Genomic DNA, 20,245 nt, shown 5'->3' with positions numbered 1-20,245 from the left:
AAAAAATAATTTCACATTTCTACTACATTGATGACCCAGTTTAAATACAGATTCATCTTCCCAGCGCGGAAGTACCCCTTTAATCGGAAACTATGTTCAACTTCTTCCTAAATTTCAAGTGATGTGAAGAATGCATGCTACTCATGAAAGGTAGTTTCTTGCTCTAAATCTACCATCAGAAATACATTGGCCTCCAACATTGGACTCTTATTGAATTCAGATTGGTGTCAAAACCCAACGCTATCTTGATATCCACCTTAAACATTGGATATACATTGAATCCCTGTCACTTTATTATTTAGCAGTTTTTTGTTTTGTTTTGTTTTTTTACCATAGCTAAAATGTTGATATTTGATGTTAATATGATGCCATTAGATGTTATTGTTATGACAACCATGAGATGTTGGGTTTTGGTTACTGTATCTAAAATGTTGGCCTTTGGCAATAATATGAAATTATCGTGATAGATTTGCTAGACATTGAATTTGATGTTGACTCAAAACCAGTAAAATATCAAGGTCAGCTGCTGTCAGTATTCAATGTCAACTTGATGATGGCATTAGACATCGTCCTGGCATTCAAGTTTGGTCACCCTTCATCAAAATCTATATTCATGTGCCGTATGATACGTGTGGCCCACTGGTTAGGTATTAAACTTCTATGTGTAATTATTTTAATTTATTATTTTTTTATTTAAATTGTATTATTTTTTTATGAGTTGTGATTTTCACTAGTTGATAATAAGATGGGTTAAAAAGGAGAACTCGCATGAACACTTGTTTTTAATAATGTCATATAATTAGGGGTCTAGTATGGAAGGTAATTATTTTGGCTTTATGAATTGTTTTTTCTCCTGGTTTAGAGCCAGTGATCTACTGTTCAGCACCTGTTGTAGCAAACCGATTGGTAAAACGTCGAGAGAGGATGCTGTACGAACCCCAAGAGACAGTAACCATCATCTGCAGTAAGGGATTTGATCTTATTGGCTCATCAGTGGTCACATGTGGATCAGATGGCCAGTGGCTGAACTTGCCTGTGTGTGTCCTTGAAGGTAATTTAGGCTGTTTTCACACTGCATCTGAAATCACATACTTCCCTAAAGCTAAAAATAGTCTGTGAAAAGTGGTGACAAAATATACTCTGATGATCTACTACTACTGCAGAGATAGGACACTTTACTATCCCAAGATGCAGTGGGAGTAAATTTGTTAACGGCAATAAAACAACGTAACTGACTCTGGCAGGTCAGGAGATTATGTCAGCTTGGTGGATATGTTAGTATGTAGTATGTTCGGATTACATATAGGTATCGGAGGCCAGCTAGTAGTTGCTGTGTGAGAAGCTCACTCCTCTGATCTCAAGAGATGCTATAGTGACTACCACTAGAGGTTGTAGCCTTTAGCCTCCTTGTTAAAGCATCAAACTCTAATGTTTGCAGACCCGGGTTTGAGTCCTGCTTGGAGTGTGCGGGTTGTAGGACATGAGGGCTTACATATAGATAGATATACTTTTTAAACAGTTGTCCTTATTCAAATAAGTACCTACTCAAGAAGTGTGTGAATTCAGATGCATCACTGGTTTGAAAACTTAATCTGAAACTGAGTTCAACGTTCAAGTGATATGAAGAATGCAGGCAGCTCAATAAAGGTAGTTTCTTGCTCCAAATCTAACACCAGAAATACATTGGACTCTTGGTGAAATCAGCTTGATGTCAAAACCCACCACTAACTTGATATCAACCTCCAACATTGGAAAGACATTGAATTCCTGTCATTTTATAATTTTACACGGTGCGGATGTTAACTTTATGAAATTTAGTATATATTGTGTTTTGGTTGCCATAGCGAAAATGTTGATATTTGACGTTAATATGATGACATGCGATGTTATCATTATGACAACCATCAGATGTTAGGTTTTACATTTACATTTTACATTTATGCATTTGGGAGACGCTTTTATCCAAAGCGACTTACATCATATTCAAGGTACACATTTTTACATTATTTTAATTTTTTTTACATATTTTACATTATTTTACATTTTTACATAGGTTTTGGTTACTGTATCTAAAATGTTGGCCTTTGGCAATAATATGAAATTATCGTGATAGATTTGTTAGACATTGAATTTGATGTTGACTCAAAAACAGTAAAATATCAAGGTCAGCTGCTGTCAGTATTCAATGTCAAATTGATGATGGCATTAGACATCGTCCTGGCATTCAAGTTTGGTCACCCTTCATCAAAACCTATATTAATGTGCCTTATGATATGTGTGGCCCACTGGTTAGGTATAAAACTTCTACGTGTAATTATTTTAATTAATTAATTTGTAATTTTTTATTTAAATTGTATTACTTTTTATGAGTTGTGATTTGCACTAGTTGATAAGATGGGTGAAAAAGGAGAACTTGCATGAACACTTTTTTAATTTTTAATAATGTCATATAATTAGGGGTCAAGTATGGAAGGTAATTATTTTGGCTTTATGAATTGTTTTTCTCCTGGTTTAGAGCCAAATATCTTCTGTTCACCACCTGCTGTGGCAAACCGATGGGTAAAACGTAGAGAGAGGATGCAGTACGAACCCCAAGAGACAGTAACCATCATCTGCAGTAAGGGATTTGATCTGATTGGCTCATCAGTGGTCACATGTGGATCAGATGGCCAGTGGCTGAACTTGCCTGAGTGTGTCCCTGAAGGTAATTTAGGCTGTTTTCACACTGAATCTGAAATTACATTCTTCCCTAAGGCTAAAAAAAGTCTGTGAAGGGAGTTTGCAAAATATACTCTGATGATCTACTACTGCCGGTGAGATTGGCACTTTAGTATCCCAAGATACAGTGGGAGTGAATTTGTTAACGGCAATAAAACAATATAACTGGTGCTGATAGGTCAGGAGATTATGTTAACTCTGCGGATATGTTAGTATGAAGTATGTTCGGATTACATATACGTGTCGAAGGCTAGCTAGTAGTGGCTGTGTGAGTAAACCTCACTCCTCTAATCTCGAGATGCTCTAGTGACTGATGCCAGAAGATGCAGCCCTTGCCTTCTTGTTAAAGCATCCAACTCTCATGCTGACCAACCTGGGTTTGAGTTCCACTTGAAATAAACGGATGGACATATCGGGTTATATATAGAATATGCTTTTTAAACGGCTGTCCTTATTTAAAAGAGAGTGTGTGATTTCAGATGCATTACTGGTTTGAATACTTAATCTGAAATCTGAGTTCAATCAATTAATCAACTTTATTTATATAGCGCTTTTACAATGATGATTTTTTCAAGGCAGCTTCACAGTGTTAAACAGGACAAAATTGCAACAAAATTTGATTTGGCTGTATAGTCGTTCTGAAGAAAACAGAGTTATGTTATCAGCTTATTTTAATTTATCATTAAAATGTTATCAGCTAAGTGATGTTATCAGCTTATTTTACTGGTTCTCGCCTTCAAAACAACCACTGGCTCTGCACCAATATACCTAAACTCGCTTGTTCAGTCTTACACACCCTCCAGAAGCTTGCGTTCTGCGAGTGAGCGACGCCTCGTGGTTCCATCCCAAAGAGGCATGAAATCACTGTCACGGACATTTTCCTGGACCGTTCCCACCTGGTGGAATGACCTGCCGATCTCAATTCGTGCTGCCGAGTCTGTAGCCATTTTTAAAAAACATCTTAAGACACATCTTTTCCAACTGCACCTGACCAATAAAGAATAGCACTTAACTATCCATTAAATTTTGTTTGTTTGTCCAAAAAAAAAAAAAAATTGTGTAGCCTTAACTGAGACTTCTTACAGCTCTTACAGGTTGTTGGCCTTGTTTGTTTCGTTGCTTCTATTGCTCTCCCCTTTTTTGTAAGTTGCTTTAGATAAAAGTGTCTGCTAAATGATTAAATGTAAATGTATCATATAGCGACAATGTTGGCAGATCATTATTATAGTTTATAGAATTACATATAATCTAATAAATTCATTTTAGTTGTATATTTAGTTGAGTAACTTGGATCATAATTTTAGTGTCCACAACTGAGCAAGGGACAAAGGCGACAGTGGCAAGGAACCAAAACTCCATATGAGCATGATGGAGAAAAATAAACCTTGGGAGAAACCAGACTCAGTCGGGGTACCAGTTCTCCTCTGGCCTATTATCAAACAGTGTATAATTATTATTCTGGCAACCTTACAGGTCATTAGATAGGACTATTTAAAATTTCTTGGTATCACGCAAGAGACGAGTTCATTTGGGATGGTGCGTCAATTACACAAGAATATGAATACTTGAAAGATCGGAGTTATTGCGCTGGAGACGGGTTTATTGAGGATGGCGGGCCGGTGAGGCAAATTCAGAGGAGACACCAATTGACACAGTCTCAACAGATGGATATGTTGGTCATGTCCAGATGCAGATCCAACTTCTGATCCAGACACAGCCTGGATCCGGCCGACTGCAGTAAACCTCGGGATAAACAGAGAGACTAACATTAGTGTAGATGCCACTCTTTTCATGATGTAACGTACATCAGGTGTTATGGGAAGTGTTCCCGGTTCTGGCTGACCTAGTTAATGCAGCCTAAAAATCAATTAATTTATTTAAATAATGAAAGTTAAAAATGTTCTATGCATGCCATAGTAAAGAGATGCGTTTTTAGTCTTGATTTAAACTGACAGAGTGTGTCTTTCCGAACAATGCTAGGAAGATTATTCCAGAGTTTAGGTGCTAAATAGGAAAAGGATCAACCGCCTGCAGTTGATTTAGATATAGATTTAGTTGATATATTATCAACTGGCCAGAGTTTTGAGACCACAATAGATGTGATGGAGTATAATGTGTTAAGAGCTCGCTTAAGTACTAGGAAGCTTAACCATTTAGTGCTTTGTAAGTAATAAGCAAGATTTTAAAATGAATGCAATGTTTAATAGGGAGCCAGTGCAGTGTTGACAGAACTGGACTAATATGATTGCACTTTCTGGTTCTAGTAAGAACTTGAGCGGCTGCATTTTGGACTAGCTGGAGTTTGTTTATTAAGCGAGCAGGGCAACCACCCAGTAGAGCATTACAATAATCTAGCCTTGAGCTCATGAACACATGTACTAACTGTTCAGCATTTTGCATTGAAAGCATGTGCCGTAGTTTAGATATATTTTTAAGATGGTAGAATGCAGTTTTACAGATGCTAGAAACGTGGCTTTCAAATGAAAGATTGGTATCAAAGAGCACACCCAGGTTCCTAACTGACGCGGAGGGCTTGACAGAGCTGTAATCAAGTTATAGACAGTATTCTCGGTTACTGCTTATGGAGTTTTTCTGTCCAATAATTAAAAATTCTGTTTTATCTGAATTAAGTTGCAGAAAATTATTATTCATCCAATTTTTTATATCAGCTATGCATTCCGTTAATCTTGTGAATTGGTAAGTTTTGTCAGGGCGTGAAGAAATATAGCGCTGAGAATCGTCAGCATAACAATGAAAACTAACGCCATGCTTCCTAATGATATCTCCCAGTGGTAGCATATACAGGGTGAAGAGCAACGGTCCTAACACTGAGCCTTGCGGTACTCCATACTGAACTTGTGATCGGTGTGACATCTCTTCATTTACTGCTACAAACTGATAACGGTCAGATAAGTACGATTTAAACCATGCCAATGCAATTCCACTAATACCAACATAATTTTCGAGTCTATTCAAAAGAATATTGTGATCGATAGTATCGAATGCAGCGCTAAGATCGAGTAATACTAATAGAGATAAAACCACGATCAGATGATAAGAGTAAATAATTTGTAACTCTTAATTAGAGCAGTCTCAGTACTATGATACGGTCTAAATCCTGACTGGAAATCCTCACATATACCATTTCTTTCTAAAAAGCAACATAATTGTGAAGACACTGCCTTTACTAGTATTTTTATAGAAACAGTAGATGCGAGATTGTCCTGTAATTGACTAATTCTTTGGGATCAAGTTGCCTTTTTTGGTAACACTTTACTTGAAGGGGTGTGCATAAGACTGACATGACACCTTCATAATCATGACATGACACGTGTCATGAATATGAAGGAGTTTTTCTGCATCTTTATGACAACTGTCATTAAGTGTCATTCGCTTAATTATGTCATTTTTAATGCAATGATGACATTTCGGAGTTGTCTTTATGACAACTTGACATAAACCAATACATCATAACCTGTCAGTGTCTTTGTCATGACAACTTGACATTACCAAGACAACATAACCTGTCATAAACATGACAACAGATTATCAAATTTAAGAAACTTACTTAGCTTATAGGGTTAAACTTAAACTGTTATGTGGTTGGTTTTGATGTTGACTGAGGCCATTATAATGTCATAAATTTTTTTCAGTGGCACAAGTTTAATTTGTCATTAAAATGCAATTAGGTGTTAATACGCTGTCAAATTATTTTTTAATAACAGCATCATTAATATTTTTCAGTTCACAATGTTTTATTTTATTTTTTAAGTTTCCTCCACCAGCTTCAACAAAAGGTTAGATAATAGACAATTTCAAATGTCTTAAAAATATAAAAAGGAGTTTGAGAAATAAAATCAATCATTTAATTTTTAAGACCTGCCCTCTCACAGAACTGACTCTTAAAAACACAAGGCATGAATTTATACACAGGTGACCAGCACCAATTAACGCAAAAAGGGGAAAACACGTACACAAATAATGGCCATTACAAAAAATAAACATATATATATCAACATCATATACACACATAAACGAACACAGAAAAATAACACTTTGTCAAATGACTTCACTTTATAAATTATCTTCCGATGTATAAAAATAAGAGAAATAGTCTTTAGAGCCCCACCCCGGGCTGAACAAGGAATGGTTGTGGCTAGAGCCTAGGCCGGAACATTATATATAGGGCCAACGTTTCCGTCCGCGAACCCCTTTTGACGGTGCACCAGCACACGAGACTCCTCCATAACAAACGGAATGGTAAGAATAAACTCAAACTATTCGTTAAAGAGTGAGCGAAAGTTTAAATAAAGTATATTAAACCCAAAATAACGTTGTTGTGAATTGTTTTTACTTACTGCAAACTAAATTGACATTAAACACCTAAACAAACTAACCTGACTGAGGCTCTGTCAACAACTGTTACAGCGTACACATTACCAGTGGTGCCACCATAGACATCATAGGTGTATATGTCTATGCCACTCTATCATTTTGAGTTATATTTATAGTTTTTAATGACTCTGTACGATTTCCTCTATGATGCCATATTTCAGGTCAAGCTAAATATTCATGACACTGTTATAAAATAATTTGACAGAGTATTGACACTTAATGACATGTTAATGACAAATTCAACTTGTACCACTAGTTTAGGTCAAGAAATATATTCATGACAGTGTTATGAAATAATTTGACACAGTATTGACACTTAATGACATGTTAATGACAAATTCAACTTGTACCACTGTAGTTTAGGTCAAGAAATATATTCATGACAATGTTATGAAATAATTTGACATAGTATTGACACTTAATGACATGTTAATGACAAATTCAACTTGTACCACTGTAGTTTAGGTCAAGAAATATATTCATGACAATGTTATAAAATATTTTGACAGAGTATTGACACTTAATGACGTAAATGACAAATTAAATTTATAAAAAAATCATGACATTATAATAGCCTAATGACAGCCAACGTCAAAACCAACCACATGACAGTTTAATAATAATAATAATAATAATAGTAATAGATTTTATTTATAACAAACTTTTCATTCCGAAGAATCTCAAAGTGCAACAAAGGGAAAAAATAACAATACATGAATAACAAGTAAAAATTACATCTCAACATCATGCCGGACGCTGATGATGCTAGCCTGGTGCAAACTTCAGCCACCATGCAGTTCAAGCCCGAGGGAGACCACCAGTGAGCAGCCGACACCCAGAAGAGAGAGCAGCCGCAGCGAGCAACATCAAATGTCCTTCAAACCAAAACCAACCACAAATTCAAACAAAAACAGAAGAGAAGCGGTGAAAAAACGGGAAACAACGTCCTCTCAGTGGCTGCCAGCAATCAGCAACAGTCCCAATAGTAGCTCTGTTAGACTAGTCACAAACATAAGAAAATATAATAAAATCTAAATTTAATAGGAAAGTTAACATGATTTGTGGGTGGAGAAGCGGCGAACAGACAACGCCAGCATCCTCTCCCCCACGTTGCCTAGCAATTAATGTAATGTAAACCCAAAAAGCTAAGTAGTTTCTTAAATTTGATAATTAATCTGCTATGTCATTTCATGTCTGTTTATGACAGGTTATGTTGTCTTGGTAATGTCAAGTTGTCATGACAAAGACACTGACAGGTTATGATGTATTGGTTTATGTCAAGTTGTCATAACAAAGACAACTCCGAAATGTCATCATTGCATTAAAAATGACATAATTAAGCGAATGACACTTAATGACAGTTGTCATAAACATGCATAAACACTCCTTCATATTCATGACAAGTGTCATGTTATGATTATGAAGGTGTCTTGTCAGTCTTATGCACACCCCTTCAAGTAAAGTGTTACCGCCATTATACATTTGGTAGATGTTGAATTTGGCGTTGACTCAAAACCAGTAAAATATGAAGGTCAGCTGTTGTCAGCATTTCATGCCAAATTGATGATCGCATTAGACATCATCCTGACATTAAATTTTGGTCACCCTTCATCAAAATGCCGTATGATGTCTGTGGCCTGCTGGTATTCAACTTCTAATTGTAATTCTTTGAATTTATGCATTTGTACTTTTTTATGTAAATTCTATTACTTTTTATGAGTTGAGATTAGTAGAGTTATAGTAGAAGATAGATGAAAAGGGAGATCTTGCATGAACACTTTCATGATTTTAATGGTGTCATATAATAAGGGGGGCAAGAATGGAAGGTCATGTTTTTGGCTTTATGTATTGTTTTTTCTCCTGGTTTAGAGATTAAGATCTACTGTTCAGCACCTTTTGTTGCAAACCGATGGGTAAAACGTGGAGAGAGGACGCAGTACGAACCCCAAGACACAGTAACCATCATCTGCAGTAAGGGATTTGATCTGATTGGCTCATCAGTGGTCACATGTGGATCAAATGGCCAGTGGCTGGACTTGCCTGAGTGTCGCCCCGAAGGTAATTAGCCTAAGGCTAAAAATAGTCTGTGACAAAATAATTCACAGTATTAATAAAATAATTGGCTAAATATACTCAGATGACCTCCTACTACCGGCGAGATTGGACACTTTACGGTAACACTTTATTTTAAGGGTCCAGAATAATGCACTAGTTAAGGATTAATGAATGATTAACTTGTTCACAATTAAGCATTAGTTAAGCATGAACACAATAGTAATTAATGATTAACTTAAGATAATAGAAAGGGTATATTACCCATTATTTACAACTTAATAAGCCATATATTATTTTTGTGTAGTGATGTAATTATATTTCTGTTATAACTGAACAATAAGCTAGTAGTTATGTTTAATTACTTGAATTTTGCCATTATAAATGGCTAAAATAGTGTAATAAAGCAAATTTGCTCAACTACCATTAATACAGTACTAATAAAGGCAATTTGACCCCCTATTCTAAAGATAAGTTCTTATTGTTTAGCAGTTATGCTGCAACGTGATCTCACGAGAATGTGTATTTTGTAAAGTGTGGTTCTACATTAATCTAATACGTACCACATTTAAATGTGTAATAAACCTCGAACCGCCTTGGAGATATCAACTTCCAACATTGGATAGACATTGAATTACTGACACTTTATATTTTAACGTTGTGTGGATATTAACATTATGACATTTAGCAAATGTTGAGTTTTGGTTACCATAGCTAAAATGTTGATATTTGACGTCAATATGATGCCATAAGATGTTATCATTATGATGACCATCAGATGTTAGGTTTTGGTCCCTGTACCTAAAATGTTGGCCTTTTGTATTAATGTGAAATTGCCATGATACATTTGGTAGACATTGAATTTGATGTTGTCTAAAAATCAAGGTCAGCTGCTGTCAGTATTCAATGTCAAATTGATGATGGCATTAGACATCGCCCTGACATTTAATTTTGGTCACCCTTCATCAAAACCTATATCCATATGCCTTATGATGCCTGTGGCCCGCTAGTTAGGTATTAAACTTCTAATGGTAATTATTTTATTTGTACCTTTTTATTTAAATTGTATTACTTTTTCACTAAGATGGGTGAAAAGGCGAACTTGTAATAGATCTATGTAGTAGAAGTAGATCTTGCATGAACACTTGTTTTTAAAGGTATATAATTAGGGGTCAAGAATGGAAGGTCAAGTTTTTGGCTTTATTGTTATTATTATTTTTTTCTCCTGGTTTAGAGCCAATGATCTTCTGTTCAGCACCTGCTGTAGCAAACCGATGGGTAAAACGGCGAGAGAGGACGCAGTACGAACCCCAAGAGACAGTAACCATCATCTGCAGTGAGGGATTTGATCTGATTGGCTCATCAGTGGTCACATGTGGATCAGATGGCCAATGGTTGAACTTGCCTGAGTGTTGTTATAAAGGTAATTTAGGCTGTTTTCACACTGCATCTGAAATCACATATTTCTCTAAGGCTAAAAAATAGTCTTTCACAAAATAATTCACAGTACTCATAAAAGAGTTAGCAAAATGTACTCTGATGACCTACTACTTCCGGTGAGATTGGACATTTTACTATCCTATGATGCCACATGAGAGAATTTGTTAATGGTTGTGAATCAACGTAACTGACGCTGGTAGGTCAGGTGATTATGTCAACATAGCGGATATGTTAGTATGTAGTATTGTTGTAAACTTAGAATGGATACGAAGTACTTTTGGATATATCTTTACCAGAATTCTCTATTAAGAACACATGCTTTTGGTAGATGCAGTCTTCAAGTCGGACTTGAACAGTAAGACCGTAGGATATATACACATTTAGGGTGACGGATTACACAAAAAATGGGTGACAACTAGGGATGGGTATCGTTAAGGTTTTAACGGTATTACTACTCTTATCGATACTGCTTATCGGTCCGGTACTTTAACGGTATTCTTATCAGTACTTTTTGAGATTAAATATATATATAATCTCCCGCCCCACTGCGTGGGTATAAACGGCATTGCATTGCAGTCACGCATTTATGTTACCTGCTGAGGAGCACATGGCAAAATGCAAAACTTGGAGAAATGCAATCACAGCGCCTACCCGTAGGGAGGACTTAGAAATACACGTTTGACCCATATGGGATGCATACGGAAGAACCTGGAGTGTCCAGCCGCAGGTGGAAAAGTTTTTCAACCCCAGGAGTGGCACTCAAGGAGACTTACCGTGGAGAATACACGTGACTGTAATAACGTTTGTAGATGGGAAGGAAGGAAGCGGGAACCGGCGAACATTCAACAACTTTTATTAAATAAACAAAACCAAAGTAAACCGCGGGTAGCCCCTCACGGACGGCTGCCCGCACACACATAACAAAACGTAAACAAAACATAACATAAATTCCAGGTCTGGTCCTCTCTCTCCTTGACTGGTGTCACTCATCCTTAAATGCCTCCGAGCTCTCTCCTGAGAGGACTTGAGACCGGTGTGGCTTGCAGATGACGCTCCTCACTTGCTCCTCCCATGTCCCTCGCTCGTTCACCTCGCCACATTATTATTATTTTATATTTAACAAAATCTCAAAGTACTAATGTATTCTCTCATTCACCACTATAAAAGTTAACCCAACTATGACGACTTCCGCTCTAAGAAACCTGGAAATGTGAAAAGGGTCTATTACATTCAGTCTCTACATAAAACATACTTCAGTTTACAGTCTACATATACGTATCATCTTAATGACATCACATCTCATTAATTTCTTTCTCAAACATGTCCATAGCATCCATTTCAATCACTATTCCCTGATTTTTACTCAAGAACCTTCGTTAAACCCATTTTTACTCATCATAGTTTCCTCAGATTTCCATATATTCAATAACCTTTTTGTCAAACTTGCTATTTCCATCAAACGTCTTGGTTACGTATGGTAAACATGGTTCCCTGAAGGAGGGAACGGAGACGTATGTCAGACTGACTGACAAATTGGGATCACTTCTATGAGCCCTATAAGCATTGAGATATAGAAAACGGGCCAATGAACATTTGCATATCGTGCCCCGTGGCGCGGGTATAAAGCGGAAGTGATCGGCACGCACTGTTGTTTTTCACTGAGGAACCGAACTAGTGACTCGGCCTGCAGTGATGCTACAGAAACTGTGGCGATGGGACGTACGTCTCCATTCCCTCCTTCAGGGAACGAGGGTTACCATACGTAACCGAGATGTTCCCTTTCAGTCGGTCACATTCCCTTTGGAAAATGCCACAGTTACTACCACTTCCAGTGTCCTGCTAGAGACCCTCAGACCCCGTCTGTACCGGGCGGGGAAATTCCTACAGGGAGAGTCACCCTGCTGTTCCGCAAGACCAACTCAGCAGACTATTGGATAACGCTGCGGAAGCCAATTCGTGCCCAGAGGAAGTTAACATGTGGAGAATACACGTATGGACTGGCCACAGGCAGTACAACATACGGAGTCCCAGGGGTGGCCCCAGCCATTGTAGGCAGGGGAGCAACACCTAACTGAGACACGGGAAAGACACAACCTCACCGTAGGGAGCTGCACTGTACACATATGGGACCGTCGTGGGGGTTGCAACATATGGAACCCAGCCTTACACAAGTTCCACAATTGCATATGAGTGTTAGACCTGGCATCAGACGCTCCGCCACGTCTGACTGCCGCGGGCCGCGGAGGATTCTACAGGGTTCACCATACTAGGGAACTCGACTGGAGCATACAGGCGCACTGCTCTACACGTAGGCTATAGAATCTAGCGAACGTGTTGGGTGTCGCCCAGCCCGCAGCTCTACAAATATCTGTCAGTGAGGCGCCACGAGCCAGCGCCCAGGAAGAGGCTACACCCCTGGTGGAGTGGGCTCTAACCCCGAGCAGGCAGGGCACATCTTATGATTCATATGCCAAGACTAAGGCATCTACTATTCAGTGGGCCATCCTCTGCTTGGAGACAGCCTTCCCCTTCTGCTGGCCTGCGTAACAGACAAAGAGCTGGTCTGAGGTCTTTATCGCTGGGACCGCTCCGTCAAAAACACACTTCTTTGGTATGATTTGGTGAAGTTCTGACAGCAGTGACTGTAGAGATCCGCGATGTTGTGAAGCTTCCCGTCATTTCTGCATTCAAATCGGTTCAAATGCAGCGCTGCCTTCCCGGAATGCTGTGCTGAAGCGTTGAAGTCGCTTGATGTCACCCATAGGAATAAAGTGGAGCGAGGTGGGGAGTGTTTATGGGCGTGCATTTCCTCTCTTGCTCTAGTCACGCGCGCGCGCACCCTTCTGGGAGAAGAGCCCGTACGGCCCATACAAGGACCTTCCGCTCGATATTTAACGTCAAGCCGAGCCATACTCAAAAAAAAACTCTCCGAAACTTGTGAGAAACCGGAAGGAGTATTTTTGACAAAGAAATACTCCATCAAACGTCCAACATTAGTTTTTGAAACTTTGTCTATGTTTAGGATGGGAATCCAAGTCTTTAACAGTGTAAAAAGCTCAGTATGCATGAAACAGCATATATACACTCTAAAAATGGCTGGGTTAAAAACAACCCAATTGGCAACCCAGTGCTGGGTAAATATTGGACAGAACACATGCTGGGTTAAATTAACCCAGTGGCATTTTAACCCAGCCGGCTGGGCTGTTGAGAAAACCCAAAATGTAGTCAATTTTTTCCCATTAATAGATTTGCTATTCTGGGTTATTCTTGCTGGGTTGTTCTTAAAAAATCTCCTGTGCATTATACTGTAAAACTAGACAATCATGAAAGAACAAATAAAGGATGCATGCATGACTGTTAAAACAATAATTTGTATTGCTTGACAAATGGTACAACACACAAATGTCTTAAAATTGGCAACAATGACAACTACAAACCTAATATATTCCGTCAATTTATTCACGTTTAAATCAAACTTTTATTTTGACGGGTTGCCGTGACTTTTTGTCTCTGTGTTTATGATATGACAAGCGCCCCCGTCATTCACACAGAGACGCAAAACATGGAAGACTAATATTTAAATAGTATTTAATATACACAGATATTTTCGGCTAGTCTGGAGACCTGCGTGACGCGACTGAACGCATTTGTGGGACCGAATATAGGTTACTTGTGAGTCGATGCTATACAGATACTATCGTCACATTTTTAACATTTCAGTATGTACTTATCAAAGTACCGGTGACATCCCTACATAAAACCATGTTTAATTTTCGTAAGGGGATCATGGTTCTGTGTAATCACAAACTGTATTAATCTATCGTCTCACATGCCTAACTTACCTAAACTAACACGAGTCAGTAACTTACATTGCATCGGATTCTGAGGTAAAACTTTTGTCGTCTTAACGTCATGTAAGCTTAAGAATTGTTGCCGCGAAGAAAACAAAAACTATAATTATGCTAATTAAAATGATTATTAATGAAAATATATGAACTTATCTTAAAACATCTGCAACCAGTGGCTTTGCCTTTTGCATTGTCCTTTCAAAATGACAGTTTGGGAGCGAATTTAAACAAATCAAGGCGGGAAGCAAGTGAAACAGCCAAGCGCTGGGTAGAATCAACCAAGCATTGCGACCCAGCAGGTTTAACCCAACGACTGGAAATTGAAACTACCCTACTATTGAAACTAAATAGACTGAAACTACCCAATGGTGTTTAAAATGTGATCAAATAAACCAACAAAAATTACCCAACAGTCTAAACCCAGCATTATATCCAAATATCTAAATTTCTCTGTTTAATTCGTGGTGAAAACATGAATGTGCGTAGTTTAGTGGAAGATTGCTGCCATCTACTAGCCTAGAAATCTAGACGCACCCTAGCGGCAGCAAATTTAATTTGCCCGCAAGTGTCGTCTAGGCACTCTCAATACCATTCTGAGCTGTGTTCCTCAAAATCTGGACGGCCCAATCACATCATGTATAGAGTCGGCGGGCGGGGCCATAATGACGACGGCCGAGTTGGGTTTGCGTGCTTCTAGTTAACACAGAAACTGGCGAACGGCGGCGGTCTTTCGAATCAGCTCTTTCCGCGACTCTGAAAGACTTGGAGTTAAGCTTTTCTCTGAGAAAAGAACAAAGAATGGCACTGAAGTCATTCTTTAAAAGGGAAGATGTGTTCGGAGTTTAGCCGACCGGATACAGCGAATGTTTAATCTATCAGCGAACTCTGTTTAACCTTTGTTGCTCTGGTTGGTTGTAGCGCTATCCTATCACGTGCAGAGGGAGTTTGAAAGACAGCCGTTTATCCCGCCCCTCGGATTAAGATTGTCTATGGTGAGTTTCCAGACCAAACATCTTGATGTGGATCTGGCTTGTCAGGCTAGCCATCTACTGGAAAACAAACACTTCTCAATGAATAGTTTCTCCATGCATGAGATGCAATTACTCTTGCTATTTGGGTTTAGGCTGTAATGTGGCATAAGTGCTATTTTTGTATAGTTTAACTATCATCAGCCTTAATAAATAAATAATTAAATAAATAAATAATATAAATATAATGATGGGGTAGAATGGACTGGACATCATTTAAATCAACAACAATAAAAAATAAAATAAAAACATTAATGTATTACAAAAATAAAACAGTACAAGTTTTTCCACAACTGCAATAACATTTAGTGCTAAACCTTGATACATGGGGCAGCAAGTAAAATTTTGGCTAGGGCAGCAAATTGGTCAGGGCCGGCCATGGGCAGGACAGTTTGGATGATAAAATAGCCTAAGTCTTATAATACTGTGATGTGTGAGGCTCAGGGGTAGCTACATTAAAGGGGATCTATATTGACAAACAATTGTTGTTTATGTGGATATTTAAAAATAATATAAAAAATCGTATATTCAGTTTAACAGCATTGGGTTCAAGAAGTTTGAAACTGAACTGCACAGTGCGCACATTTTGATGCTTAAATTATGTTCAATGAATGTTTCCATTAACCACTGTTATGCTTCTAAAAGTTTTTTTCCCTCTCATGAAAGTAATTCCAAAAAGTATGAAACTTATGTTGGTAAGTTTATGTATATCCAAGCACTGCAATAGCCATTATTTTTAAAGAAAGGAGACATATAGGCGTGTTTATGTTACATCTGCATGGCTAAAAATGTATATTGTATTGTGAGTTATATCCGCTGCCATAAAGGACAATGTCCATCAGAATGCGCCGGCAACTTTGTCCCCATGGGTTAAAGAAAACGTAGCCTATTTAAATAGGCTATGTTTAAATATTAGCCTATAATATATTTTTTATTTATTTCATATGTTCATTAATAAAACAAAACAAAAAACAGCATGAGTGAGATATATTATACATAAGATGCGCATATGTCTGAAGACATGGAGTGGGTCAGGCATTTAAATTTAAAATTGAATTTCGTTTAGTTTTTCAATGAGCGCTGATTTCTAGTGTACCCTATTTACTTGAACTTTGTTAGTCTAATATCTATGGTTTCAGAGGCAGCCACAATCAGAATTAAGCTCTCTGAAAAATTAAATAAAATTAAATAAAGTAAAATATGCCTAAAGAAATAAACAATCGACAAACTATGCAGTAAGTAGCGAGGCATATAGGACATAAACTGTTTTGTGTTTATAATAGCTCTAGTTATTGCATGTAGGCTACTATCGGATATCAGACATTCTATTCTATTCTATTCTATTCTATTCTATTCTATTCTATTCTATTCTATTCTATTATATTCTATTCTATTCTATTCTATTCTATTCTATTCTATTCTATTCTATTCGGATTGTCTACAGACCGAAAGGTTGGTGGTTCGATCCCCGGTTCCACCTGACCAAGTGTCGAGGTGTCCTTGAGTGACACCTGTTGTTAAAAACTTTTCTATTTTCTTTAGTGTACTGATTACCCTGATGTGTTTGACTTTTAAAAGTTGTGTTTTTTATTTTTTACTCTCTTCTGGTTTTATTTTTATGTATGTATGCTATTCTTGACCTTCTGTAAAGCACTTTGGTCAGCCTGGGGGCTGTGGGAAATGTGCTATATAAATAAAATTGAACTTGAACTTGAACCTAACCCCAGCTGCTACCGACGAGCTGGATGGATATATATATCAGAATTTGATTGGCCCGAATAAAGCTCTCTGAAGTGCGATGCCGCGCTGAGTGACATATGCCCATTAATCACTTCCTCACAAAGAAAAATATTGCAAGTTATTCAAGATAATACAATTTGAACAAGTACTAGAATAATACAGCATCACGGTACACATTTCAGCTATGTCTATGTATTTTAACTATTATAGTATTTTAAAGGACAAAAAGCAAACTTTAACTACTTTTAACATCAAGTCAGCTGTCACTTCACTTTGCGCGAGGCCCTGTGTGTTCTTGCACAGTCCTTGCGACGGTATACTGAGTAAAACCTTCGTAACTGTAATTGAACAATAAGCTAAATAAATTAGCTGTTCAAAAACTAATATCTAAATATATACGTATATATATATATATATATATATATATATATATATATATATATATATATATATATATATATATATATATATATATATATATATATATACATTTACATTTAATCATTTAGCAGACGCTTTTATCCAAAGCGACTTACAAAAAAGGGTAGAGCAATAGAAGCAACGAAACAAACAAGGCCAACAACCTGTAAGAGCTGTAAGAAATCTCAATTAATTAGCACAGTACACAACTTTTTTTTTTTTTTTTTATAGCCAGCTACAACAAATACTCACGTACGGAAAATACAGAACACTGGATTTTGATAGCTATGATAACAACCCATTAGGACTAAGGCTGATGCCCCAACTGTTGTCGTTAATGCGGATTCAGTGGCCTAATGGGTTGGTTTTGTATGGCATTCTAGCTAAACGCGCAGCAATAGCCATCGACAGCAAAAACTCACGTACGCAAAATACAGAACACTGGATTTTGGTAGCTATGATAACTATGTAACATACCCGCCTGAAGGCACAAATGCGGATGAGAGACGTAGATATGATCAGTAAGTGCTATTCTGTATTGGTCAAGTGCAATAGGAAAAGTGCAGTTGGAAAAGATGTGTCTTAAGATGTTTTTTTAAAAATGGCTACAGACTCGGCTAGGGATGGGTATCGTTAAGGTTTTAACGGTATTACTACTCTTAACGATACTGCTTATCGGTCCGGTACTTTAACGGTATTCTTATCGGTACTTTTTGAGATTTACTATATATATATATATATATATATATATATATATATATATATATATATATATATATATATATATATATATATATATATATATATATATATATATATCCCATACACACACAAACACACACAATTAACAAAGATACACATTATAAAGGCCTACACAGTGCTTTAATTTCAGGAAGAATTCTAGTAATCAAATGTAAAATAACACTGCATAGTTTATCATAGATAGGATAAATGAATGCTTATTAAAGCTGAAGTTATTAATTCAAGAGCTGTGAGTGATTTGCTCTTTGCATTTGGTTGTTTAATTCGCAGTAATTCATCAGCATGTTTATTTACACTGCTGCCTCTTTAAGACAGATGTGCAGATCTATAGGCGACTGATACTAGGCAGATGCACTTCATTTTCTCCCGACTATTCATAACAACAACGTCCATTTTAGACACAAACTGTGTTTAAGAGACTCTCCAAGCCGGTCATTTTGACACAGATGTTTGTGTTCATTTGATCGTTTCGACGCGAGTGTGAAACCGAAAGTGTAATTTGCTCGTCACTTTGCGGGCTGTTTCGGAGCGCGCGCCGACTTGGGAACAATCTCTTGCGGACATGTTTGTGCTTTTAATCGCTCTTTTTATTATTAAACGCATCCCACAATTTACCAGCAGTAGCTAGACTGTATTTTACAACAATCATCAGTCGTGCTGATTCTGTCATTGCGTTTGAGTTATAGGGAGAAATGACAGCGTAGGCTACTGCTGCAAATGGAATTAAGTTGGGCTAGACATAAATATTAAAATTATATTCTTTGCCAAAATCTAAAGCCAAAATCTAAAATAAAATCACATTATCACAATCTAATGTAAAGTATAACCAGGCTATGTTTGAATGTTTAGTTCTGTTCTGTCCTCCGTCATCTCATTAGGGCTGTCGTTTTGCTCTTTGCCCGTTTAATACCGGGTTTCGGTACCCATCCCTAGACTCGGCAGCACGAATTGAGATCGGCAGGTCATTCCACCAGGTGGGAACGGTCCAGGAAAATGTCCGTGAGAGCGATTTCATGCCTCTTTGGGATGGAACCACGAGGCGCCGCTCATTCGCAGAACGCAAGCTTCTGGAGGGTGTGTAAGTCTGAACAAGTGAGTTTAGGTATATTGGTGCAGAACCAGTGGTTGTTTTGTAGGCGAGAACTAGAGCCTTGAATTTGATGCGCGCAGCCATTGGCAACCAGTGCAGTTTGATGAAGAGAGGCGTAACATGCGCTCTCTTCGGCTCATTAAAGACCACTCTCGCCGCTGCATTCTGGATCAGCTGCAAGGGTTTGATAGTGCATGCTGGAAGCCCAGCCAGAAGAGCATTACAATAGTCCAGTCTGGAGAGAACAAGAGCTTGAACCAGGAGTTGTGCAGCCTGTTCTGATAGGAAGGGTCTAATCTTTCTAATGTTGTATAAAGCAAATCTGCAGGACCGGGCTGTTGCAGTAATGTGGTCAGTGAAGTTTAACTGGTCATCAATCACAACTCCAAGGTTCCTGGCTGTCCTTGATGGAGTTATGGTCGATGAACCAAGCTGAATGGAGAAATTTTGATGAAGTGCTGGGTTGGTTGAGAAAACAAGTAATTCTGTCTTTGCAAGATTAAGTTTAAGATGATGCTCTTTCATCCAGTCAGAATTGTCTGTCAGACAGGCAGCGATACGAACACTGACTGTAGGATCATCTGGTTGAAATGAGAAGTAGAGTTGAGTGTCATCAGCATAGCAGTGATAGGAAAAGCCATGTTTCTGAATGACGGAACCTAATGATGACATGTAGATGGAGAAAAGAAGTGGTCCAAGGACTGAGCCCTGGGGAACCCCAGTAGCTAGATGATGTGACTTAGACACTACAC

The 20,245-nt window shown here is 37.8% G+C and overlaps 1 protein-coding gene across 1 annotated transcript in view; it reads left to right on the top strand.

The window, feature by feature from the left end:
* Positions 1–20,245, top strand: part of LOC137079146 (sushi, von Willebrand factor type A, EGF and pentraxin domain-containing protein 1-like) — a 55,263-nt gene that overhangs the window by 17,151 nt on the left and 17,867 nt on the right. Inside the window, exons 11-14 of the mRNA XM_067447111.1 lie at positions 863–1,051; positions 2,516–2,704; positions 8,983–9,171; positions 10,400–10,588. Of these exons, the coding sequence (XP_067303212.1) occupies positions 863–1,051; positions 2,516–2,704; positions 8,983–9,171; positions 10,400–10,588 (756 nt within the window). The remainder of the gene's footprint in view (positions 1–862; positions 1,052–2,515; positions 2,705–8,982; positions 9,172–10,399; positions 10,589–20,245) is intronic.

The sequence above is a fragment of the Pseudorasbora parva genome, chromosome 6 (genome assembly GCF_024679245.1).
Source record: "Pseudorasbora parva isolate DD20220531a chromosome 6, ASM2467924v1, whole genome shotgun sequence".
Taxonomy (NCBI): domain Eukaryota; kingdom Metazoa; phylum Chordata; class Actinopteri; order Cypriniformes; family Gobionidae; genus Pseudorasbora; species Pseudorasbora parva.
This window is presented reverse-complemented; position numbering and strand designations above follow the sequence as displayed.